This window comes from Poecilia mexicana, unplaced genomic scaffold, assembly GCF_051168715.1.
Source record: "Poecilia mexicana isolate PSO_F unplaced genomic scaffold, ASM5116871v1 scaffold_11, whole genome shotgun sequence".
Taxonomy (NCBI): Eukaryota; Metazoa; Chordata; class Actinopteri; order Cyprinodontiformes; family Poeciliidae; genus Poecilia; species Poecilia mexicana.
The window spans coordinates 27,971,467-27,997,184 of record NW_028263380.1 but is presented as its reverse complement, the minus strand read 5'-3'; the positions used below and the strand labels follow the sequence as shown (position 1 = coordinate 27,997,184).

At 50.2% G+C, this 25,718-nt stretch overlaps 1 protein-coding gene across 2 annotated transcripts in view; it reads left to right on the top strand.

Moving 5' to 3' along the window:
- pkhd1l1.1 (PKHD1 like 1, tandem duplicate 1) overlaps positions 1 to 25,718 on the top strand; it is a 62,255-nt gene that overhangs the window by 33 nt on the left and 36,504 nt on the right. For both annotated transcript variants that reach the window (XM_088010566.1, XM_088010567.1), the window contains exons 1-38: positions 1 to 40; positions 189 to 285; positions 358 to 435; positions 1,320 to 1,464; positions 1,543 to 1,651; positions 2,556 to 2,613; positions 2,697 to 2,790; positions 3,010 to 3,063; positions 3,134 to 3,207; positions 3,279 to 3,321; positions 3,954 to 4,024; positions 4,094 to 4,204; positions 4,728 to 4,820; positions 8,243 to 8,508; positions 8,583 to 8,674; positions 8,747 to 8,906; positions 9,449 to 9,584; positions 9,696 to 9,839; positions 12,797 to 12,951; positions 13,042 to 13,146; positions 13,237 to 13,386; positions 13,547 to 13,671; positions 13,741 to 13,904; positions 15,009 to 15,178; positions 15,930 to 16,062; positions 18,077 to 18,231; positions 18,308 to 18,430; positions 18,570 to 18,675; positions 19,062 to 19,169; positions 19,305 to 19,469; positions 19,540 to 19,661; positions 19,906 to 20,038; positions 21,202 to 21,394; positions 22,054 to 22,190; positions 22,273 to 22,377; positions 22,477 to 22,662; positions 22,771 to 23,186; positions 23,331 to 24,303. The exon at positions 1 to 40 is cut by the window's left edge. In XM_088010566.1, coding sequence (XP_087866692.1) covers positions 1 to 40; positions 189 to 285; positions 358 to 435; positions 1,320 to 1,464; positions 1,543 to 1,651; positions 2,556 to 2,613; positions 2,697 to 2,790; positions 3,010 to 3,063; positions 3,134 to 3,207; positions 3,279 to 3,321; positions 3,954 to 4,024; positions 4,094 to 4,204; positions 4,728 to 4,820; positions 8,243 to 8,508; positions 8,583 to 8,674; positions 8,747 to 8,906; positions 9,449 to 9,584; positions 9,696 to 9,839; positions 12,797 to 12,951; positions 13,042 to 13,146; positions 13,237 to 13,386; positions 13,547 to 13,671; positions 13,741 to 13,904; positions 15,009 to 15,178; positions 15,930 to 16,062; positions 18,077 to 18,231; positions 18,308 to 18,430; positions 18,570 to 18,675; positions 19,062 to 19,169; positions 19,305 to 19,469; positions 19,540 to 19,661; positions 19,906 to 20,038; positions 21,202 to 21,394; positions 22,054 to 22,190; positions 22,273 to 22,377; positions 22,477 to 22,662; positions 22,771 to 23,186; positions 23,331 to 24,303 — 5,789 coding nt within the window. The remainder of the gene's footprint in view (positions 41 to 188; positions 286 to 357; positions 436 to 1,319; positions 1,465 to 1,542; positions 1,652 to 2,555; positions 2,614 to 2,696; positions 2,791 to 3,009; positions 3,064 to 3,133; positions 3,208 to 3,278; positions 3,322 to 3,953; positions 4,025 to 4,093; positions 4,205 to 4,727; positions 4,821 to 8,242; positions 8,509 to 8,582; positions 8,675 to 8,746; positions 8,907 to 9,448; positions 9,585 to 9,695; positions 9,840 to 12,796; positions 12,952 to 13,041; positions 13,147 to 13,236; positions 13,387 to 13,546; positions 13,672 to 13,740; positions 13,905 to 15,008; positions 15,179 to 15,929; positions 16,063 to 18,076; positions 18,232 to 18,307; positions 18,431 to 18,569; positions 18,676 to 19,061; positions 19,170 to 19,304; positions 19,470 to 19,539; positions 19,662 to 19,905; positions 20,039 to 21,201; positions 21,395 to 22,053; positions 22,191 to 22,272; positions 22,378 to 22,476; positions 22,663 to 22,770; positions 23,187 to 23,330; positions 24,304 to 25,718) is intronic.

Here is a 25,718-nt window from a genome sequence, read left to right as displayed (position 1 = left end):
TTTCTGTTTTCTCCTCCAGTTTGGCTCCAGGTGCGTTCAGGTGAGCTCAGAAATATTTTCTCATCTTTCAGTCTCAGTTTTTCATTTTTCACTAAATTCTGATGATTGTTTTGTAGTTTTGAAAATGACAAACTGGAGCAGATTACCAGAGATTACCAGAGATTAAAGAACTACTGTTCTCCCTGCAGGACGTTCAGGTGCAGCAGCAGGAAGTCTGGGAATTCTCCAGGATGGAGTCGCTGTGGAGGCCAGCGGCGCTCCTCTTCGCCGTCTGGAGCTGCTGCTGTAAGAAACCACAAAGACGCCTCCTCTAATCCGCACAGATTATCACAGATTATTCCATCCGTCTCTCTCCAGGTGGTCAGAGGGTCTTCTGGGTCTCCCCCCACACAGGAAGCACGGCGGGAGCAACGAGATTCACCATCAGCGGAGACGGTAGGGGGGGTGAGGAAGAGGAGGAAGGTGGGAGACCTTCACAGCGTTTCAATCAGCCGCGATCAGATTAACCAGATCGATACTTTACTGATCTGATACTGATGAAATAATGACATTATTGCTGTAGCTCTGGGTGCCCAACGTGCGGCGCGGGGCCAACTGTGGCCCGTCTGGGAGTTTTACTTTGAATGAGGGGAAATTTATCACCAACAAATTAAAATAATAAAATGTTTCAGAACTGGGCTTGTTGTTTCCAGAAACTTTCAGTCAGAGGAAAACTGCTGCATCCACACCAGTATTTAATTTAATAAATACAAAAAAATGTTTTATTTAATAAACACAGGAAGTGACTCAGAAACACCAGTTTTATTTTGAAATACAGGATCTGTTTGTTTCATGTTGGAAACTAATTTACATGTCATTTGTAAATTAATCTGACTGGTTTCATAAAAATATAGCATATTTTGTGGTTTTTGTTGAGTAAGAAAAGAAAAACATTTTATTTTTTTAAACCATAAAGTTTGGAGCGCTTGGTTCCGATGACGATAATCCCTGCAGAGACACTGAGCCCACCGACCCGTTTATTCAGTGAGGGGCAACAAAAGAGATAATCAATCAATAAAACAATAATCAGTTCGATTATGTCAGGTTTTATTCCGTTGTCATCTTAAACAATCTGCAGTGGCGCGTTCCTCTGAAATGTTTCTGGGATTATTCCTGGATTATTCTGCTCCATAATCGCCCAGTTTGACCGGTTTGACCCAGCAGATCTCACCCCTTTTGGTTCTTCAAACTGAAAGGGGTTGGATCAGAACCAGAGGGTGTGCTCCAGAATATTTGTGTGGTTTTGCTGATTGGAGCAGAAGTTGCTGGTTGGATTCCAGGTTTTGCTCAGGAGCGTCAGTTCCAGCTGGATCCTGAAGACGGGCAGTTTGGGAACCGGGTCACCCTGGTGTCGGACGCGCTGTCGGTGCCCTGTGACGTGGAGAGAGACTCCACCCACCGCCAGCAGATCCTCTGCTACACCAGGTACACACCGGGTCAGGGTGAGGCCATGTGACCCGGTCCAGGTTTCTCTTTACAGTAGCGTTTGCTGCTCCCTGACAGGGCGATGCCGGAGGACCAATATGTGGTTCATGTCAGTGTGGACGGCGTTCCCATTCCTGATGTCAACATCTGCAACGGCAACTACAAACCATATCACTGCAGTCTCTACGTACGTCACCGGTTCCCCCTCCGGTTTTCCTTCCGGTTCCCCCTCCGGTTCCCCCTCCGGTTCCTCCTCCGGTTCCTCCTCCGGTTTCCTCCTCCGGTTCCCCCTCCGGTTCCCCTTCCGGTTCCCCCTCCGGTTTCCTCCTCCGGTTTCCTCCTCCGGTTCCCCCTCCGGTTCCCCCTCCGGTTCCCCTTCCGGTTCCCCCTCCGGTTTCCTCCTCCGGTTCCCCCTCCGGTTTCCCCCTCCGGTTTCCCCCTCCGGTTCCCCTTCCGGTTCCCCCTCCGGTTCCCCTTCCGGTTCCCCCTCCGGTTTCCTCCTCCGGTTTCCTCCTCCGGTTCCCCCTCCGGTTCCCCCTCCGGTTCCCCTTCCGGTTCCCCCTCCGGTTTCCTCCTCCGGTTTCCTCCTCCGGTTCCCCCTCCGGTTTCCCCCTCCGGTTCCCCCTCCGGTTCCCCTTCCGGTTCCCCCTCCGGTTTCCCCCTCCGGTTTCCCCCTCCGGTTCCCCTTCCGGTTCCCCCTCCGGTTCCCCCTCCGGTTCCCCCTCCGGTTCCCCTTCCGGTTCTCCCTCCGGTTCCCCCTCCGGTTCCCCCTCCGGTTTCCTCCTCCGGTTCCCCCTCCGGTTCCCCCTCCGGTTTCCTCCTCCGGTTCCCCCTCCGGTTCTCCCTCCGGTTCTCCCTCCGGTTCCCCCTCCGGTTTCCTCCTCCGGTTCCCCCTCCGGTTCTCCCTCCGGTTCCCCCTCCGGTTTCCCCCTCCGGTTTCCTCCTCCGGTTCCCCCTCCGGTTCCCCCTCCGGTTCTCCCTCCGGTTCCCCCTCCGGTTCCCCCTCCGGTTTTCCCTCCGGTTTTCCCATTGTCTCCCTCCACTTGTTTTATCTTCCTGTTCTGGTTCTGATCTGCCCCTCTTTCCTTCAGACCCGTTGGTGGCGCACTCCGACCATCTACTCCCTGAGCCCACTCACCGGCCTCCCAGGTACCACCAGAACCTGCTGCTGGGACCGACCCGGCCCAGTTCAGCCTTCCAGTTTCAGTAACGGGATGTGAACTGTCCTGCAGGAACGCTGGTGACGATCCGAGGCCGGATCTACTCTGACGTTTACGGGAGCAACACGGACCTGAGCTCCAGTGGCCTCAATGTCAGGTTCCTGAGGTGGGCACATCAATCCATAGGGTTGACCAACACACAGGGGTTAAAGGTCACCTCCTCCAAATGAAATTTATCCCTTAAAAAGTCTCAAAAACAAAGAACATAAAAAATGACTGGAGAAATGAATGTGTACGTTGGTAAAACTGTGAGGATGGAACAGCAGCGTTGTGTTAAAAAGCTATGACCCCTGGTGACCCCTGGTGACCCTTTGTGACCCTGCAGGTCCTACATGGGGGGAATGCCCTGCGAGCTGCTGAAGCCCAACTCAGATGAACTGTAAGTGTTCAGGATGTTTGACCAGATCGTTCAGCAAGCAGCTGCTTTAGCTCAGTCTGTCTGTGTGAAGGTACAACCTGCAGCTGGACTCTGAAACGTCAAACTGGGGCTACATGAGCTGCAGGACGACTGGGACCTACGTTGGTAAGAAGCTGCCCTGACCTTTAACCTTTACCCTGGCAGAACAGCAACTCAGCAGGGTTTGATTTCCACAGGTCATCACAACATGAGCTACATCCTGGACGCTGATTATGGAAGGTAAGCCTCTGCTCAGGAGCTCTGCAGGATATTTAATTTATTAATGTCAGAGTTTCAAATATTTATTCAGCAATATTTAGTTTAAGTCATAAACAAAATATTTATCTCCTTAAATATTGAGTAGGCAAACTATTTAGCTCCAAACGAAATTAGCTCTGAGCTACAGAACGTAATATTTAGCTAACATGCTAACCCACTTTCCGCTATCAAACTAAAATCTGCATCTTGAGAAGTTCTATATTAAGTTTGCTTTAAACTGAAATGTAGAACAACAAATATAGGGAAAACTATGATAAAGAGCTTGAAGTTATGGTATTTACAGATGAATGAATGTTATGTTAGAAATATGAACCCCCATTTATTTTATTACTGGCTAAATAATAAAAATATTGCTGTTAATTTCTGACTGTAACTTTGTAAACAGCAACATTTAAATACTCATCTACAAACTGCAGCCACAGTTATAAGCATTTCTCTAAAAGAATCAGTAGGATATAATTCAATAATGGCTCATTTAAAGACCAAGTTGTGCTTTCGTTGAGGCTTCAGAGAGCAGATGAATGACAGCATTATTATTAACTCCGCAATGTTATTGTTGTCACTTTTTAATCTTTACTCTTGTTGCATTTCAGGAGTTTCCCAAGGAAGAATCTGTTCTGGGTTTCATCTTTGTCCAGACTCTCCATGTTCCAGACGTTTGCAGGTATGTTAGTGAGAAACGCAGCATCAGATTCCTGCTCCTCTGCTGACTTCCTGCTGACTTCCTGCCCAGAGGTGACCGCCGTCTCCCCATCCCAGGGCAGCGTCATGGGGGGAACCCTGCTCACCATCCACGGCCGCTTCTTCGACCAGACCGATGAACCCGCCCGGGTTCTAGTCGGAGGTAAACGTGACCGTCAGGGTGGAAACTTTTTAAAACGCTGTCAGAACCAGTTTTCCTGAAGAATGGCAAAACAAAATGTTCATCATGAACAGATGAATGCTGTCTGTTTTAAAGTCATGTAGTGGAGATAATCCTTTTAACACCACAGAAAGCACAAAGACTTCAGACAAAAGGAAAGAGTCACAGATGAAAGGAAATAATGTGCTGTGTCTCAGAGACTCGGCAGACCGTGACGACAGCGATTCAGCCGATTGTCCTTCATTCGCTGCTGCTCACAGCAGCTGGTGACTGACAACACAATCTGATTAAAATAATCCTTCAAACCAGAGAAAACAATCCAATATGTACAGCTACCAAAGATCTTTACTTATGATAATCAGAAAATGAATGGGTTTCTTTCTCAAAGTCAGATGGATGGATTAAAGGTGCAAAATGTTTTCTTAGTTTGACCTGGTGCTTATCATTACCAGCTCATTTATCTGTGGCTTTAGACGTTTTCTGCTGCTGTGGTTTCTGTCTGCAGGTCGGCCCTGTGAGGTCCAGAGCGTGGCGGACGACAGGATCACCTGCAGGACGGCCGGACGGCCGGCGGACGACCACCGGCAGGTTCACCCAGGTGAGAGCTGGCGAGGCTGATGCCAGCTAGCTGGAATTTAATCTGCCATCAAAGTGTCGGCATGGATGGAGCAGAACAGCCGATCTGTTATCAGAACCACGGAGCGGAGCTGCTGGGTCACGCTCTGCTTCTCACAGTTTCACATTTCCAAAAATGCAGGAGCAAAACACGCGAGCTAGGGTTATTCAGAGAAGGAAGGGCTTCCCTGATTGGCCCAGCAGCATCACTCAGGACTGTTCTGGAAAACAAAAATGTGGAAATCTGCCAGCTACAGTGGTTGGTTTGTTCTTGTACTGCAGGATTTTCATGAGATTTGAATGCAATTCAAATCATGGAGAATTTCCCACAAACAGTTGCATTCAGAAGTTTCCACAGTTCAGAAACGGTCTGGAAAGGTCCAAAGCAACACGTGGCTCTGCTTGGGGCTGATGTTATGCTATCTGACAGATGAACCCAACACCTGTTTGTGCAGATTGTTCAGAACATCAACTAAAACTGTGGGTTTGCACAGATCCGATTCCATCTGGGCTCCGATCGCCCGCGGCTGCAGATGGTTCTCCGTTCAAGCCGTCGCTTCCGCAGACAAACAACGCCGAGCTGCTTCAGTCTGAAAATCACGTTAACGTCTCAGTTTCAGCCTCCAGCGTGTAAAAACTGTCATGAGGTATCGCTTGGTTTGGCTGTCGCTGCAGGAACAGAACAAAAAACTGAAACAAGAGACAGCAGTCACTAATAAAAACAGAAAAAACATTAAAAAACGGAAGATTATACAAAATAGAAACAAAAACAGAAAGAAAGAAACAATAAAGCAGCAAAATGAAACTAAATCTTATCAGCATAACACAAAGGTAGAACCACAGGTAGAACCACAGGTAGACCCACAGGTAGAGCCACAGGTAGAACCACAGGTAGAACCACAGGTACAGTCACAGGTAGAGCCACAGGTAGAGCCACAGGTAGAGCCACAGGTAGAGCCACAGGTACAGTCACAGGTAGAACCACAGGTAGAACCACAGGTACAGTCACAGGTAGAACCACAGGTAGAACCACAGGTACAGTCACAGGTAGCAGGTAGAGCCACAGGTAGAGCCACAGGTAGAGCCACAGGTAGAACCACAGGTAGAACCACAGGTAGACCCACAGGTAGAGCCACAGGTAGAACCACAGGTAGAACCACAGGTACAGTCACAGGTAGAGCCACAGGTAGAGCCACAGGTAGAGCCACAGGTAGAGCCACAGGTACAGTCACAGGTAGAACCACAGGTAGAACCACAGGTACAGTCACAGGTAGCAGGTAGAGCCACAGGTAGAGCCACAGGTAGAGCCACAGGTAGAACCACAGGTAGAACCACAGGTAGACCCACAGGTAGAGCCACAGGTAGAACCACAGGTAGAACCACAGGTACAGTCACAGGTAGAGCCACAGGTAGAGCCACAGGTAGAGCCACAGGTAGAGCCACAGGTACAGTCACAGGTAGAACCACAGGTAGAACCACAGGTACAGTCACAGGTAGCAGGTAGAGCCACAGGTAGAGCCACAGGTAGAGCCACAGGTAGAACCACAGGTAGAACCACAGGTAGACCCACAGGTAGAGCCACAGGTAGAACCACAGGTAGAGCCACAGGTAGAGCCACAGGTAGAGCCACAGGTACAGTCACAGGTAGAACCACAGGTAGAACCACAGGTAGAACCACAGGTAGACCCACAGGTAGAGCCACAGGTAGAGCCACAGGTAGAACCACAGGTAGAACCACAGGTAGACCCACAGGTAGAGCCACAGGTAGAGCCACAGGTAGAGCCACAGGTAGAGCCACAGGTACAGCCACAGGTAGAACCACAGGTAGAACCACAGGTAGAACCACAGGTAGACCCACAGGTAGAGCCACAGGTAGAGCCACAGGTAGAGCCACAGGTACAGTCACAGGTAGAACCACAGGTAGAACCACAGGTACAGTCACAGGTAGCAGGTAGAGCCACAGGTAGAACCACAGGTACAGTCACAGGTAGAGCCACAGGTAGACCCACAGGTAGAGCCACAGGTAGACCCACAGGTAGAACCACAGGTACAGTCACAGGTACAGTCACAGGTAGAACCACAGGTAGAGCCACAGGTAGAACCACAGGTAGAGCCACAGGTAGAGCCACAGGTAGAGCCACAGGTACAGTCACAGGTAGAACCACAGGTAGAGCCACAGGTAGAACCACAGGTAGAGCCACAGGTAGAGCCACAGGTAGAGCCACAGGTACAGTCACAGGTAGAACCACAGGTAGAACCACAGGTACAGTCACAGGTAGCAGGTAGAGCCACAGGTAGAGCCACAGGTAGAGCCACAGGTACAGTCACAGGTAGAACCACAGGTACAGTCACAGGTAGAGCCACAGGTAGAGCCACAGGTAGAGCCACAGGTACAGTCACAGGTAGAACCACAGGTACAGTCACAGGTAGAACCACAGGTAGAACCACAGGTACAGTCACAGGTACAGTCACAGGTAGCAGGTAGAGCCACAGGTACAGTAACAGGTAGAACCACAGGTAGAGCCACAGGTAGAGCCACAGGTAGAGCCACAGGTACAGTCACAGGTAGAACCACAGGTAGAACCACAGGTAGAACCACAGGTACAGTCACAGGTAGCAGGTAGAGCCACAGGTAGAGCCACAGGTACAGTCACAGGTAGAACCACAGGTAGAACCACAGGTAGAGCCACAGGTAGAACCACAGGTAGAGCCACAGGTAGAGCCACAGGTACAGTCACAGGTAGAACCACAGGTAGAACCACAGGTAGAACCACAGGTACAGTCACAGGTAGCAGGTAGAGCCACAGGTAGAGCCACAGGTAGAACCACAGGTAGAACCACAGGTACAGTCACAGGTAGCAGGTAGAGCCACAGGTAGAGCCACAGGTAGAACCACAGGTACAGTCACAGGTAGAACCACAGGTAGAACCACAGGTAGAACCACAGGTACAGTCACAGGTAGCAGGTAGAGCCACAGGTAGAGCCACAGGTACAGTCACAGGTAGCAGGTAGAGCCACAGGTAGAGCCACAGGTAGAGCCACGTAGCTTGAGCAAAGGGTTCTGATTGGACGGTGATTTGGTTTCAAAGGAAGTAGAGCTGGCAGATAATCAGGTTTTCTGACATCAACGGAACGTTTCCTCGTGAAAGAGGGCGGGGCCTAAATCAGGACCCTGAGGGACGCCATGACTGTCGACAGAAGAAGATTCAGCTTGCATATGAAACTGGAAAGCGTCTGGAAAATCAGACGTGAAGCTGATCAGAACCATTTCTCTGCCACTTTTCCCTAAAATCAGATTGTTGGAATCTTTTATTTTGTAAAAGACCGGAGCATCCAGCAGTACTTCCTGGCTACCGAACAGCGTCAGCTGGATTCTGTACCTGATGCTGTCCCATGCGCCTCCAGGTGGGCGGGGCCTGAAGATGGACGTGTGGAGCGACAAGCGTCCGCGCTCCTTGGACGAGATCTGGAGCTACAACCAGAACACGAGCGGTTACCGGTCCCAGTGGATCGACACGCTGCCGCACGTCTTCCCCAGGGAAGACGATCTGTTCGCCTCTCGGACCAGAGGCTTCCTCATTCCACCGCTCAGCGGGAACTTCAACATATACCTGCACTGTGACGACAGGTGTGACCTGTACCTGAGCAACTCCAGTCGGCCAGAAGACAAGGTAGCAGCTGCTGCTGATTCCTGACGATAGGCGGCTTCACTTCCTGCTTTGACGTTCCCACTTCCTCTCTCCAGGTGAAAGTGGCTTTCCAGCCCAGATATGTCGGCGACTTCTTCCAGCTGGAGTCCCAGAAATCCGAAATGCTTTTCCTGGAGAAAGGAAAACCGTGAGCATGACTTCACAGCTCATGTGGCAGAAAGCGGTTTGTTCATCTCATCAGCTGGTTTTCCATCTGCAGGTACTACCTGGAGCTTCTGCAGCAGGAATATTACGGCATCGCTTCGCTCAACATCGGCCTGTTCCAGGAGGAAAGTTCCTTCACAGCAGCGCAGTCGGACGACGCTGTCGATGAAATCCAGGACATTGTCGCTGAATATGAAGCATTTGACGAGGAGCAGGTACAGGATCAGGACTCCAGATCAGAACTTTAACTCTTTTAAATTTGTTCCCAGTTTTCAAACTGGAATTTAAAAAAACTTAAATTTAAATTTACCAGGTTAATTCTTTAAAGTTTGAAAACATCAGTGCAGTTTTATAGGAAAGTATAAGGAAATTCTGCTCTGGGCTCCATATTGGTTCTGGCCCAAGAGGAACGGTCAGAGTCAGTGGTGAACAGGGTTTCTCTGTGTATCATAAGCCTGGCAGGCTGCCAGGCTGGAGGAAACCCTGGAATGTAAATGTTCAGGTTTGCAAAGACCAGCGAGAGCCAGAACGGACTTCAGGGTTCAAGCTTCCTGAGTAAAACTGTTCTTCAGTGGAATCAGAGGTCGCAGGACATCTCATGGTTAAACTTCCCAGATTAGAACCGTCGCTTCTTCTGTCACTGCTTCTAATGCAGCGAGACGTTCATTGTCCCAAAGACAAACCGCAGGACAGAATCCCTCCTCTGGCTCCTTCCTTCATCTGAGCTCCTGCTTGTCTCATGTCCACCGTCCATCAGGTGCTGACCTTTGACTCGTGGTCCTCTGGGGTCGCAGCCGTCAGGGAGGTGCAGAAGGTCAGCGTCAGCAGCGGCTGTGCCAGCCATCTATGTGGAAGCACCTTCTTCAGCCTGCGCTACGGGAACGCCCAGACCGGTGACTTCCGTGCTCCGCCGCCTGCTAGCCGGCTGCCTGCTAGCCGGCCGCCTGCTAGCCAGCCGCTCTGCGCCTGTGAAACTCCTGATGGTTTGGTGTTTTCTCCTGCAGGACTCGTCCCTGTGAGCGCCTCAGCGGAGGAGCTACAGGCGGCTCTGAACAACCTGTGGTCTATCAAACCTGACAGCGTCACCGTCACCAAGCAGGAGGACGCCCAGGGCTCTCACTACACCGTCACCTTCAACTCTGACAGAGGTGGGAGGACAAAGCAACTGGCAGAATGACACGTTCAGGCTGCAGCATCACTTCCAGGGAGCTAACAGCTCTGGTCGCTCCAGTTGGTCTGAATACGTTCCTGTCTGAGTGATCAGAGTTCAGCCAACATCCTCAGCTCCTGACTGAAATGTTCTCAGTCCCACAGCAGCTTCCTGATGACTGTCAAACATCTGCTGAGTTTGGGAAACTAAAGTAGAGATGGGAACTTAAGTCCAAGCAGCTGGTGAACAGAGCAGTGTTCAATCTGTGCAGTTGCTAAGCTAGCCTTTTCATGGTGATGTATCCAAGCTTCACATCTGATTTTAGGATTGAGGAGAAGTGGAACACAAATAACCTTTATCGTCCCTCAGAGGGGAAATTTAAGGAAATGGACAGACATTCAGCAGCGGGGACAACACATTGTCCAATCGGAGAGACGTTGTCCAACAGTGATGTTATTTTAGTCCTTCGATCTGGGGGATCAGTCAGCGGGTCACTGTTCCTTTAACCCTTGTATGTAGAAATGGGGGCCAACCGACCCCACACACGTAAAACTTGTATCATTTGCCATAGTCCTCTACGTTTCTCTCAGTCCTCGCACACACTGCGTAAACGACAGTATACTATATTTCTAAATAATTGAAAATAGATTATGACCAACAGGGTCAATGGGCTAGTTCTCAGAAGTCAAGATACGACTCATGAAGGAGTAGACAGACTAGAAGTTTGCAGATGCCTTGTATTCACAGTGAATAATTATATACATATGTACATTACAATAGGGAAAAAAATAACATTCAAATGGCCATATTAAATAAAAAAATACACAAGAAAAACAATTAAATTAACAAATCAAAGAAACATAAATCAGTTCCATAGTTCTGGCAACAAGCCACACCATTCAGTTTATTAACCCCCAGAACTGGGGTGGTTCAACGGGTCAGGTGAGTTGGTTAGAGCGCTTGCTGCAGTTCCTAGGCTGACAAAAGTCAGATCAGAGTGGGAACAGTTTGTTCCTGGGCTGCAGGAAGTCTCCCAGCCTGGTGGGGAAACCAAACCACAGGTGAAATCCTTTTAGGCTCTTAGACCCGAATCTTCAGCTCGCCATCGAACCTGGCCAATTCCGCAGTTCATAATATACCCAGCAAATGGGTATATTAGCTGGTACATGTGACTCAGACACGCAACAACGATTGGCTGCTTAGTAATTCTCGCGAGAATTTCAGTTATATATCAAACTATCGCGAGATTTTGGAAGGCGAAGGGGATAAATAGTAGAGAACCAGAAAATGGAACTCAACACCTACACTGGGGTTACACAAGGGTTAAGAGGCTCCAACACGGAGGACCCAGCCAGGCCTTCAGGTCTTCAGGCTGCGGGTGGATGGAGTTCCTCAGCTATGGAGGAATTTTCCTGCCTTAATCCAAGAGGAATCCAAGAGTCCATGACGTGACTCTGCAACATCGCATGGACATCGGGGGCAGTTCCCCTGGATTGGCAGACTGGGGTCCCCCTGTTCAAAAGGGGGACTGGAGGGTGTGCTCCAATTACAGGGGGGTCACACTCTTAAGCCTCCCTGGTAAGGTCTATTCAGGGGTCCTGGAGAGGAGTGTCCGTCTGATAGTCGAACTTCGGATTCAGGAAGAGCACTGTGGTTCTGGTTCTGGTCGTGGAACACTGAACCAGCTCTACACCCTCAGCAGGGTCCTGCAGGGTTCTGGGAGTTCGCCCTACATGTGTTTTGTGGACTTGGAGAAGGCGTTGGACCGTGTCCCTAGGGGGGCCTTGTTGGGGGTTCTCCGGGAATATGGGGAACCGGGCCCTTTGATACGGGCTGTCAGGTCCTTGTACGACCGGTGTCAGAGTCTGGTCCGCATTGCCGGCAGTAAGTCGGGCTCGTTTCCAGTGAGAGTTGGACTCTGCCAAGGCTGCCCTTTGTCACCTTGTAACGTTTGTACTCAAAACTTCTCCTGGCGCTCTCACTTAGTCTCTGCTCAGACTCTTTGCTCGCTTTTGGAAACGCCTTTTGGCACAGTCGCCTAGCAATCTCTCAGCCAATAGAATGACAGTGTTGTACTGGGTGCATTTGTTTCCTTCTAGTGGATGTGCCTGTGCGTCTACTATTGACTGTAGCAACCTGCGCCACCTACTGGATGTAGGGAGGAACAACCAGTGTTTCTCCCTATAGATAGATCGATCAATAGATATCAAGTCGTAACTGTTGTCTTTGGTTGGGTGAACAAAATCCTGCCTAAGATCAGCAGCTGTTAGCGATCAGTAGCTGTTAGCGATCAGTAGCTGTTAATGATGAGCAGCTGTTAGCGATGAGCAGCTGTTAGCGATGAGCAGCTGTTAGCAATGAGCAGCTGTTAGCGATCAGTAGCTGTTAGCGATGAGCAGCTGTTAGCGATCAGTAGCTGTTAGCGATGAGCAGCTGTTAGCGATCAGTAACACTTCTGGCAGATATTTAGTCTGCTACTGAACAGAAAGCTGACATTGTTGTTTCTCCCTACATCCAGTAGGTGGCGCAGGTTGCTACAATCAATAGCAGCCACACAGGCTCACCTGCTATAAGGAAACGAACACACCCAGCACAACACTTTCATTTTTTGGCTGAGAGGTTGCCAGGCGACTGTGCCAAAAGGCAGTTCCATGTTTTGCAAGCGAGCAGAGACTGTCAGCCAGAGAAGTTTTGAATACAAGAGTTACGAGTTTTGAGAAGAAAGGCATGAAATCCTGCTTTCAAAATGAAAATGTGAGCTCTTGGATTATGGCAGGAATATTCCTCCATACACGGCGCCCTGAAACGGAGCTGAGAGCTTAATGTGTCGGATAAGAGCAGAATCAGACATTCAGTTCGGACCAGAACATTTCTACGTTTCCATCAGTTTATGCTCAACGGCCATTTTAAGCATCTAAGCTACGATAAATGATTGAAACCTTTGTCCTCTGCCAGGTGACTTTGCCCCTCTGAACTTTGAGATCTTCGGCTCAGACACCAACGTCTCCGTCTCAGAGGTCACCAAGGGTCAAAGCAACATGGCGGCCTTCACTCTGAGTTGGGCCGGGTTTCCTGCGGCACCCGTTGCCTTCAACGCCACTGCGTCTGAGGTCCGTACCTGTCCACCTGATGGTCGTCAGACTCAGATCTGGTCTCCGTTTTGTCTCCTCTGAGACGTCTCCGGTCGTGTTTCTGGACAGGTCCAGTCCGTCCTGGAGGACCTGATGAAGGCTGATTGTCCCGTCGAGGTTCTGACCACTCAGGGCACCAACGTCAAGTACTTCAACGACTTTGAGGACCCTGAGGTCAGTGGACAAAGTGAAGCAGTGTGTCATCAGGCATGAGACGTCCTGACGCTGTCCAACTGTCCCCTAACTGACCTCTGACCTCCACAGTTCACCGCCGCTCAGAGTGGGACTCCTGAGGACCACTCCGGGTTCTGCGGGTTCTGGTCACTGAAGAACGCAGACGCTCTGTTCAGGGAAACCTTCACCAAAGAGTCCGGAGGACAGTATGGACCGGTGTCCCTGGACCAGCACCCCACCGTAAGACGGATGGACAGATATGCAGCTTTGATCTGAACGCTTCCAACATTTGAAAAACAGAGGCTTAAATCAGAAAACGTGACAGAAACGTGTCTAAACCGAGTCTAGGAGAGAGCCTGAAGTCCTCCAGGTGTCAGAAGCCTTTCCTCTGTCTCCCCAGCTCTGCTTTGCCTATAAGGGACGTCTGAGGGACGAGATGGGGGTGAAGTTCAGCTACAGTGACAGCAGCGGTCAGACCCAGACCCAGACCTCCAGGATCAGCACCGTGTTCAGCAGCGGGGACAGGTAATGAGTGCGCAGAGGAAGAGGCCGTGATGCCTCTGTGGCGCTCTGAGGCTCATACTTTCCCCGCAGGTGGAGCTACAAGTGCGTTGATCTTCAGAGCGCCCTTCAGACCGCCGTGGTCGGCAGCAGGTTCCTCCTGCAGGAGCTGCTTCTCTACAGAGACGCCTCCGCCGCAGACTACTATGTGGACGTGGTTCACATTGGGAAGACGCCGACTGCCATGGACGAGAACGGTGCGGGTCAAACTTCCTCCTAGTTCAGCTGGTGTGGAGTTAAACCAGACTGGGGGCCTCATGCATAAAACGCTGCGCAGTTTTCACACTAAAACTTGGAGAAAAATTTAGAAAAGTGCAGCACACAAAAAGTATTGGATGTATAAAGCCGTGCACACACACGTGGCCGCGTGTTTTTAAAATAAAAAACAAAGAGATCTAAGTGCAAATTCTGAATAGTAGAATCATGTATATAAGTTGTACATTTACAGAATCAAGATGCTTTATGTCCATAAGGCGCTTTCACAAAGCGGGAGGCTGGATGGCTGCAGCTGGACCGGTACCGGTACCGCTCGGCTCTGTCTAAGTTCTGCTCAGAGCCCCAGGATAATCAGTCTGGATGAATCACCATCAGATCAATATGATCTCTGATCAATCCTCCCTCTGTTCTCCATCAGAGCCAAAGCTCCACATTACGGCTCACCTGGATGCAGCTACTGAGATCCGTGTGACTGCAGACACACCTGGATCACCTTAAATAATCAAACCTGTTGAGTAGTTTTACTCAGCAGGTTGGAGTTAATCTGCTGAGCCTGTTTCCTGTTTTCAGTGAGAATGAAATGACCCCATAGATGCATTTCGGCTCACAGATCAATGTGTTACATCTCTGAGACACAAACTGAGGAAAAGTGCCATTTACATTAGAGCGAGGTTTTCACATGCTCTTATTTTTATTTTCTTTATTTTGTGTTCGTGTTAGCTTATTGTCTGAGGATGAATGGGTTCAGTTTCATCGTTTAACAATAAAATATAAAATCATGAAAAACATCGGTTTGGTGCTTCTTGGTCTAAATAACTGAATGTAGTCAGACTTCAGTGATTTTAGGTGAGTTTTGACGCTTTGTGGTTTGATATTGTCCACAGTAAAAGTTTGTGTGGCTGCTGCACATTTTCACGCCGAGCGAAAAAGTGTGTGTAAACCTTGACGCAAAGTTAATTTTTATACATGCCGACTTGTGCATAAAATATGGGACCGCACATTTTTTGTGCACGCCACTTTATGCATGAGGCCCCTGGTGTTCATGATTAACTTAGTGACTCATTTCATCTCCTGTCGTTTCTTAGCTGTCCTCCTCAGGAGAAGACCTCCTCCCTTCGAGGACTCTGGGAAGTCCATCAAATCGTTCTCCGTCACCAAACACCAACCGACCGCTTCTCAGGTCACTTACAGGATCGTTGCCACGCCGCTGGACTGCGCCTTCGACTTCCCTTTGATGGAGATCAGCTTCATGAAGGTAGTTTCTAGTTGATTTCTAGTTGGTTTGTTTCTGGTGAGTTTCTGGTTGGTTTCTAGTTGATTTCTAGTTGGTTCGTTTCTGGTTTGTTTCTGGTTGATTTTTAGTTGGTTTGTTTCTGGTTTGTTTCTGGTTTGTTTCTGGTTGGTTTCTGGTTTGTTTCTGGTTGATTTTTAGTTTGTTTCTACTAGTTGATTTTTAGTTTGTTTCTACTAGTTGATTTTTAGTTTGTTTCTACTAGTTGATTTTTAGTTTGTTTCTGGTTGGTTTCTGGTTTGTTTCTGGTTGATTTTTAGTTTGTTTCTACTAGTTGATTTTTAGTTTGTTTCTGGTTGGTTTCTGGTTGGTTTCTGGTGAGTTTCAGGTTGGTTTCTGGTTGGTTTCTAGTTGATTTTTAGTTGGTTTCTAGTTGATTTTTAGTTGGTTTCTGGTGAGTTTCTGGTTGGTTTCTGGTTGGTTTCTGGTTGGTTTCTGGTGAGTTTCTGGTTGGTTTCTGGTTAGCTGCTATATGCAGCCATTTTTATGTATTACTGTAAACTTTTAGTTTGAGGTGGGGCCTGCAGCAGCTTGTTTGGATTTGATGTGGCAGCGGCCCTTAAACATCTGAAGATAGGCACAACTGAAATCTGATTATTTGATTTAATGGAAAAAATGTGAAGATCATGTTTTGAATAGGCCATAGACTGATCCTGACCTGTTCAGGAAGCACAATAGGTCGGCTTTGATTAAACTTGTTTCTTCTTCTCTAAAGATGTCGAACAGCAGTGAGGATGTCGCCGAGTTCATTTTCGGAGGCGCGGTGGTCACCGTGACCCGGCCCCGCAGAGCCACGCCCCCTCTGAGCGGCACCTTTGATGTGGAGATGTACAGCGGCCGGGCAGAAGGTAGCTAAGCGCCGAGCTGGCCTCCACTGATCTGTAGAGCGAGCTGGAAGTTTCCCAGACTAATCTTCTGCCCGACGCCGCATTCTGTAGTCAGAACAAAGATGGAGACGCAGAACAGGAACGGCAAGTCCTGGAGGGCGTCTGAGCTTTTCTCCAGGTGTCAAACTGATGACAGGGGCTGGACCGGCGCCAGAACTTTAAACAGAAGCTGCACTTTAACTCATTTACTGATCCGGTTCTCCTCAGCAGATTAAATACAAACCCTTCATCTGGACTGAAAAAACATCCTGTAGTCTGAATGTGGTTCCTACTAACAACGCTAAACATCCCAGCTTGTCTAACCATGCTAACCTCTCGAACCATCAGGGCTTAAAGAGCTCCGGCCGGGGGCCGGATTTACGGCTTTTCAAGCAAAGCGAGCATTGGACCAAACGGCCGCCTCAACTAAACTGTAGATAACAGACAAAGATGTCTGCCAATCAGAACTCTAGCTCCGTGTTCTTGACCAATGGCTGTAAACGGCTTGTAGAAAAGAAGCTCATGCGTTCGGTTCAGCGGTTAAATCAAATGTGATATGAAAGAAGATGGAGTTTGTCTCACCCGGTAAAGAAACACGTTTACTTGAGAAAGGAATTAATAGCTCACTTGCCGGGATCGAGCCGCACGTTTTGATACCACTTTTGTGGGTGGGCACGCAGCGGTACGAGCTGCATTAACGGTAACGGAAGAATAATAAATTATATTTATAATTATAATAAAGAGACATTCTATTGGGTGTAGATTAATAGGTGCCTGCCATGCAATGCATAGGGAGAGCTCTCCCTATGCATTGCATGGCATGCCCCAATAATAGTCAGTGCAAAGTAGCCTGCAAATTCTTTGGTGGGGGGGTTAGGGACCTGGATGAAGGCTGGGGGGGCGCTGGCCCAAAAAGGTTGAGAAACTGATTTAGTTGGTAATGCTGCATGTTCTAAATTACTTCCAAAAACATCGACTGAAAGGACTTTTATTTAATGTTGAGGGATTTTAAGGCGAACCTTTAGGGCACAGACATTTCACATTTAGTTTTGATTTGAAATGAACTGAAGTCTTATTTAAGTTTGAGTGTTTAGCTAATTGTATTGTTAATTGTATTGTTAGAAGCAATTGTTTGCACTATTCAAAGACACTTTTTATTAAGCTGTGATAGAAACGGTATAGTTAATTTCTATCACCACTATAAGTTTCAGGCTCAGGATTTTTTTTACTTTAAGCCCTGAACCATGCTATCTACTCTAATCATGCTAACCACTCTAACCATGCTATCTACTCTAACCATGCTATCTACTCTAACCATGCTATCTACTCTAATCATGCTAGCCACTCTAACCATGCTATCTACTCTAACCATGCTATCTACTCTAATCATGCTAACCACTCTAACCATGCTAGCCACTCTAACCATGCTATCTACTCTAATCATGCTAGCCACTCTAACCATGCTATCTACTCTAACCATGCTATCTACTCTAACCATGCTATCTACTCTAATCATGCTAACCACTCTAACCATGCTAGCCACTCTAACCATGCTATCTACTCTAACTATGCTAACTACTCTAACTATGCTAACTACTCTAACTATGCTAAGTACTCTAACTATGCTAAGTACTCTAACTATGCTAACTACTCTAATCATGCTAACCATTCTAACCATGCTAACCATTCTAACCATGCTAACCACTCTAACCATGCTAACTACTCTAACTATGCTAAGTACTCTAACTATGCTAACTACTCTAATCATGCTAACCATTCTAACCATGCTAACCACTCTAACCATGCTAACTACTCTAACTATGCTAACTACTCTCACTATGCTAACCACTCTAACTATGCTAACCACTCTAACCATGCTAACTACTCTAACTATGCTAACCACTCTAACCATGCTAACTACTCTAACTATGCTAACCACTCTAACCATGCTAACCACTCTAACCATGCTAACCAGGCGTCTCCCCTGTGCCTCCAGGCCTCCCTGTGGACGTCAGCGCGGAGGACCTGAAGTTCGCCCTGCAGGGTGTCCCCGGGGCGGGCCAGGTGAAGGTGGAGGACCTGGGCACCTGTAAGCTTCCCAAGTGGAGGGTCACCTGGCTCAGCAGGCCTGGAGCCCAGCCACTCATGAAGGTCTGATCTGTCTGGGACGTAAAATCTGCCTGAAACACAAAGCCGGAGTAGGAACGAATTCTTCATGTCCCTCCAGGTCGACGACTCGGCGGTCGTTGGGAACAACGTGAACTTCACGGTCCAGGAGAAGACAAAGGGAGGGCTGCTGACCCGGGGCTTGACCGGGGACTTTTTCCGGGTTTGGGAAACAGAGCCGCAGGTACTGCCGGAGCTCACCTGGCTGTTTCAGCCTGTTTGTGTTCACCTACTGTGATCCAACTGTTGGGCCTTCAGGGAACATTAAACTCTGATTGCTTTGACCAGCTGCAGTGTTTCAGAACAGGTGTGCTGCTCTGCAGGTGGAGGTCTACATCAACGGCATTCCCTCCAACTGCTCCGGACGCTGCAGCTTCCGCTGGTCGGAGGAGGAGACGCCGGTGGTGACGGGGATCAGCCCGACTCGAGGTGAGTCCCTGCAGCAGCAGGCGGGATCTCAGCGCTCCGGAGTCACACGGAGGATCAGGAAAACATGGACAGCGAGCAGATTTACCTCTGACTGGTCCTAAACATACTTAAAAAAATCTAAACTAACTTTTTATTGGATAGATAAAAAGTTTAAAAAAAACACATAAATCCTGACACCCAAACTTCCTTCAACTCCATTTTGGTTTCTTTTGATCCAGCTTCAAAGTTTACTTTGATGGGAAAACTCTTTCCCCGGAAAATTTCTATAATTCCCAGATTTTTACCAACTCTTCCTGGTCCTCTTCGGAAATGTGAATAGAAGATCTTTGCAGCTTTGTCAGTTAGGAAAAAAATTTCACCTGGACCAATATTCCTGATCGTTCCAGGATCCTATGGACTGGGAACGCTGATCACCATCACTGGGACGGGATTCAGCTTGGAAAATGCTTCCATCATGGTGGGAAGCTCCAGGTGTGTCGTTGAAGAGGTCACAGGTGAGGAAACGCTTCCTGCAACAGACGAGGAGTTATGGCTTCTTTTTGGGACGTTTGGACCTCTATGGGGTCATGTGGAATGGTTTGTTTCTGATTCTGTTTCCTGTAACTGAACTGATGCTTGATGTGTTCCAGCTTCCTCTCAGGTGTGCAGAGTGGGCGGAGCCAGCGCAGGAAGCTACCCAGTGTCCGTTAACTTCCCGTCTCTGGGCAACGCGCGCTTCGCCGCCGACCGCGTCCTCTACTTCACCCAGCAGCTCATCGTGTCTTCGCTCTCGCCGACGTCTGGAGGCGTTGCAGGTGTGTGGCGCCTGACTGTCGCTCACCTGGAGCTTCAGCGTCTTCATTCTGCCTCTGACTTCCTGCCCAGGTGGCACCCTGCTGACGGTGAGCGGCTTCGGCCTCGGACACGTCGCCACGGTAATGGTCGGCGGCGAGGACTGCGAGGTCGTCCAGGCAGCCGACACCGAGCTGACCTGCAGAACCCCAGCAGTAAGTTTTCACGCCGGCATGCTCAGCATCCGATGGGAGTTTCTCGGCTTGAGGAGCGGGTCGGTGTTTCGTGGTTTGTGTCTGATCTCAGGGTCTAACTGGCAGCAGCAGCTTCAGATCTAATCTGACAGAGAACTTAACTGTGTCTCATCATCACACAGTGAGACATGGAGTCCCACAAGGCTGACTGTTTGGTCCTTTTAAAGTTAGACCAGTTGTGCTGCTATGATGCCTCTTCTTCCAGGGAGCTGCGGGGTCACAGGTTGTCACGGTAACGGTGGGAAACATGAGCCAGACTGCAAACGCCACCTTCACCTACGATGATGACCTCACAGCTCAAATCTGGAGCCTGAGCCCTCAGACTGCCTTTGTGACGGGTGAGTCCTGTCTCTAGTGAGGAGGAGGAGGAGGAAGGCTTTAAAGCATCATGCTGCTGCTGCAGGCCAACAGGCCACCGTATCTTTGTCTGACATGAAAACAAAGCTGGCTTCACATCTGCGTGAGAAGAAAGCTGCAGCTTCACCCACCATCATTAAAGGATTTTCCCTTGCTTCATGAATGTTCATTGTTTCTCTCCACCTGTCACTCTGAGCCGCCTGAGAACATTTTGTTTCCATTTCTGTTTTGTCCTGCAGCTGCAATGTTGACCTGCAAGTTTCTGCCTTTTGTTGAGATGAATCCCATGAGATGAACTGTAATCCTGTAATAACAGCTGCTGCCAGCCAGCAGCCCCAACATGGAGCCTTAATGTCAACATGGCACCTTAATACCAATATGATGCCTTAATGCCAACATGGCACCTTAATACCAATATGATGCCTTAACGGCAACATGGTGAGTTAATGCCAACATGGTGTCTTAATGTCAGCATGGCGCCTTAATGCCAACATGGAGCCTTAATTCCAACATGGCACCTTAATGCCAATATGAAGCCTTAACGGCAACATGGTGAGTTAATGCCAACATGATGCCTTAATGCCAATATGGCACCTTAACGCCAACATGGAGCCTTAATGCCAACATGGCTGCTTAATGTCAACATGGAGCCTTAACGCCAACATGGAGCCTTAACGCCAACATGGAGCCTTAATTCCAACATGGCACCTTAATGCCAATATGAAGCCTTAACGGCAACATGGTGAGTTAATGCCAACATGGTGTCTTAATGTCAGCATGGCGCCTTAATGCCAACATGGAGCCTTAACGCCAACATGGAGCCTTAATTCCAACATGGCACCTTAATGCCAATATGAAGCCTTAACGGCAACATGGTGAGTTAATGCCAACATGATGCCTTAATGCCAATATGGCACCTTAACGCCAACATGGAGCCTTAATGCCAACATGGTGTCTTAATGTCAGCATGGCGCCTTAATGCCAACATGGCTGCTTAATGTCAACATGGAGCCTTAACGCCAACATGGAGCCTTAACGCCAACATGGAGCCATGTTGGGGCCAACATGGTGCCCCAACATGGCGCCTTAATTGATCGATTAGCATCAGAAGCCGGTTTGATCGGTTTCTTCTTCTGTTGTTCAGGAGATCAGCTTCTCACTGTCCAAGGTTCAAACCTCGGAGGCCAGAGCAACAACAGCGTCGTGTTTGTTGGAGCGAAAGAGTGCGTCACCACCCAGTGGAGCGAGACACGCATCAGCTGCCACCTGCCTTTGCTGCCCCCTGGTGTCTACAAGGTGGAGGTGCAGGTGGGGAACAGAGGGTTCCCCTGGGCCAGGTACGCACACCGGTTCTGATCCAGTCTGATCTAAGCTGGACCTGCAGTACCAGCAGCCTGCCTCCAAGTAAAACCAATCTTCATGAAGCTATTAGAGAGTTTACTGGATCCAGTTTAATTTTAATTAATAAGTAACTTAAACAGTTTGCTTACAGGAAGTAGTTCGTAGTCGGACTAGAGAGGAATGACGAGGTTCATCGTCTTTTACTTTGGAGAAGGTTGGGTTTATCATCAATTCTAAAAATAATATTTAAATATTCAGTAAATGTAAAATAACCTATATTAACTTTAAATTAATTAGTTTTAATTCATTAACTGACACAATTAGTGTTATGACCGTAAGCCCCATTAATGGCAAGAAGTGCTTGATTCTTGAAGTAAGGAAGGATGAAGCATGTAAAGAGAGGAGATGAGGGATGATGGAGATGGGGTTAGGGACGAGGATTTCTTTATACCAAGTTTATGAAGTAAAAATAATTTTTTATGTAATTTGGGAATATTTCTCAGTTCTTGTGTCCTGGACATCAGCAGAGATACATCCTTGTACTGCGCCTCGCTCTCTGGAGCATTAGCACCTGAAGGCCCTAAAGCTTCTCCAGAAATGCAGCCAAATGTGTGTTTTAATCGTCATCATGACTCAGACGATTCCTCCTCTCTAGCGTCAACACCAGCATCGAATACATCCTGGAAGTTTACAGCATTTCCCCGCTGACCGGCTCTTTGATGGGAGGAACCACGCTGACGGTTTCTGGTTCCGGTTTCAGCAACGACACGGCTAACGTCCAGGTTTCTGTTGGTGAGTGTCCGTCTGTGTCCCGCCTGCTGCAGCAGCAATGGCGAGGTTACCGATGACCCGACCGGCGCTCGCTGTGCGACAGGAAGCAGAGCCTGTGAGGTGGCGTCCGCCTCGGAAAACCAGCTGCTCTGCACCGTTCAGTCAGGGGAGAAGACGCACGTCGTCACCAACCAGGGCTCCCACCTCAGTACGTTCCCTCCCCCTGGAATGAAAGCCTTTTGGACCTGGAGCGCCGCAGGTCCAGGTGGACCAACGTGTGTGTCTGATATGCGTGTCTGTGCTGCAGCTTATGGACCGGGATACGCTTGGAGCCCGTCTTCGCTGCGAGTGTTTGTTGGCGACACAGTGAGGTGGCGGTGGGAGGCACCTGCCTTCCAGAGCGTCGGGTACCGAGTCTTCAGTGTTTCCAGTCCCAGTGGCTCCCAGTATGAAGGAGGAGCTCTGAACAGCGGCGAGGCCCGAACTGCTGAAGGTAGAAACATGAAAATGCAGAACAGATTCTGTCTTCTTTCTTTTTCACTCCTCTGCATGCCGTCTGTCTGCCGCTGTGACCCGGATCATCTCCATCCTTCCTGCTCAGGGTTCTTCAGCTACCGTTTCACCGTCCCCGGTACGTACTACTACAGCAGCGGCTACGTCAGCGCCTCCATCCTGATGCAGGGAGTCGTGAAGGTCGTGAGTCTGGAGGACAAGAACGCTGACGTCTCCGTCAGAGTGGGAGGCGTTCTGGCCAGACATCTGCCAGAAGGTAAAGAAGCCCCAGAGGAAGATGATGAAGGTCTGGCTGCAGGTTCGCCCAGAGTCTCCAGATCAGCAGCAGGCTGCGCGGCGTCCACACCCTGCCCACCGGCCAATCAGACTTCAGACGGTCTGTCCTTCAGCTTCTCCGCCTGCTCCACCCCCACCGTCCGCTCCATCTCCCCCAACCAGGGCTCCTACCACCAGCTGATCCACATCCAGGGACAAGGCTTCAGTGACGTCTCCTGCGCTAACGAGGTCAGCGGGGTCTACGGCTGGAACCTCTCCCCTCTAGATGGCGCTGCTCAGAGCAGCCCGAGTCTAATCAGGGCTGCGGCTCTCGATTATTTTAGAAATCAATGGACTAATCGGTTATTTGACGATTAATCGTTCATCCTGCAGGTGACGGTTGGCGGTGAGCCGTGTCATGTGACCAACAGCTCCTGGTCCGGGATCAGCTGCCGGCTCGGCTCCAGCTCAGAGCTTCCAGTCGGCGTCGCTCTGCCCGTCTCCGTCAGAGTCAACAACTTGGGCGCCGCCGTTGTCGCCATCTCTGATGAGTTGAAGCGTCGCTTCGTGGTCCTACCGGTTGTCGACTCGGTGGCGCCCCCTGTTGGGAGCTCCACCGGCTTCACCCGGCTCCGGATCGGCGGCTCGGGGTTTTCTGAGGGTGGCGTGATGGCGGCGGGCGTGTCCTGCAGCGTCGTGATGCTGAACTACACCCACATCCTGTGTGACACGGCGCCGTCGGCGGAGCGCTCCGGGGATGTGGTGTTCCACCTGGGCCAGATCCGCAGCTCCTGCTCCTCCCTCTGCTCCTTCCAGTTCTCCTCCGCCGTCACGCCCAGCGTCAGCGGCGTCTCGCCCAGCAGCATCAGCGGCCCGACCGACGTCCTGGTCTCCGGCTCCGGCTTCGGCAGCATCATGGACGACGTGTCGGTCCTAGTGGGCTCCACGCCACTGCGGCCGGCGGCGGTGAGCGACGGGAACGTGACGGTGCGGGTCGGCGCGCTGCCGGCCGGAGACCACCCGGTCCGGCTGCTGGTGAGGAGCAGAGGCCTGGCGTCCGGCCAGCCGACCCTGAGCAGCCGCCCGCTGGCCGCGCTGCGCCCCGGCGCAGGCAGCCTAGCTGGGGGGACGCCGCTTGTCCTCACTGGGAACGGCTTTGCTCCGGGGAACACCAGCGTGGCGGTGGGCGGGAAACCCTGCAGCATCCAGGAGGAGACTCCAGACACGCTGCTCTGCCTCAGCCCCGCTCACCCCGAGGGTCCGGCCGCCGTCAGCATCCAGGTGTTCACCGTCACCTTCCCTCCGCTCAGCTTCAACTACTCTGCAGCCCACACGCCGGTCCTCAGCGCCATCAGCCCCCACACCGGTACATACACACTGGACCCACAGGAGCGGCGCCAGAAACGGCCTGAAATGATCCACAAAAATCCAAAACCATCCAAAATAATTCAGTTTGGAGAATCTCTGGTGCTTCAGCGTAGCTTTAATCAGTGATGAGCAGGGCTGGCCCAAACCTCCATGGGGCCCTAAGCCCCCATGGGGCCCAAACCTCCATGGGGCCCTAAGCCCCCATGGGGCCCAAACCTCCATGGGGCCCTAAGCCTCCATGGGGCCCTAAGCCCCCATGGGGCCCTAAGCCTCCATGGGGCCCTAAGCCTCCATGGGGCCCAAACCTCCATGGGGCCCTAAGCCCCCATGGGGCCCAAACCTCCATGGGGCCCTAAGCCCCCATGGGGCCCAAGCCTCCATGGGGCCCTAAGCCCCCATGGGGCCCAAACCTCCATGGGGCCCTAAGCCCCCATGGGCCCAAACCTCCATGGGGCCCAAGCCTCCATGGGGCCCTAAGCCCCCATGGGGCCCTAAGCCCCCATGGGGCCCAAACCTCCATGGGGCCCTAAGCCCCCATGGGGCCCAAGCCTCCATGGGGCCCTAAGCCCCCATGGGGCCCAAACCTCCATGGGGCCCTAAGCCCCCATGGGCCCAAACCTCCATGGGGCCCAAGCCTCCATGGGGCCCTAAGCCTCCATGGGGCCCAAGCCTCCATGGGGCCCTAAGCCAAATGTGGTTTGGGCCCCTCTAGTTCTGTGGACCGGCTGCAGTCAGCAGTCTGATCATCAGGTCTTTCACACAGCTGCTATAAGCTGATTGCATCTCTGGCTGTTTACATCATATACATGTAGGACACATTTATTGGCCAACTGGTTTATCCACCAGTTGATTTCTGGGAGCCGATTTCCTTAATTTTGGGGCATCGTAATCGGCCGATACTTACATGTGAAGCTGATCTTTTCTTCATCAGCAAAGGTTATAACTCAGCCTCTGTCCTCTTCTGCTCTGCAGTGAGAGGTTTGACTGACAGACCACCAGGTCTGAACCTTTACAGTTAATATTCACCCACTGTGGAAACTCAGTGACTTTCTTGCTACATTTAGCAACATTTCAGAGAAAAAACTTCATATCAGCCAAAACCAAAATCAGCAGCTCAGGCTTTTTAAAGATGGGTAACCAGGGATCGGCCAGAAAACTGCAGTCGGTGCAGCTCTACACACATTCATGACCTTCTCTGATTAAACTAATTTATCTTAAGCGTAACTCCAACAGCTAAAAATGTCATTTATACCAGGTGAGTCTTTCTCCCCTGAGAATCTGGACCGGTACCGGTACTGGACTGATTCTGAGCCTTCAGATGATGTCAACAGAAGTTTCACTTAACTTAGAAAAATAATGTTTGTTTTAGCCACAAAAAGCTTCTGCTCAGCAGCAAACAGCAAATCCCAGCTA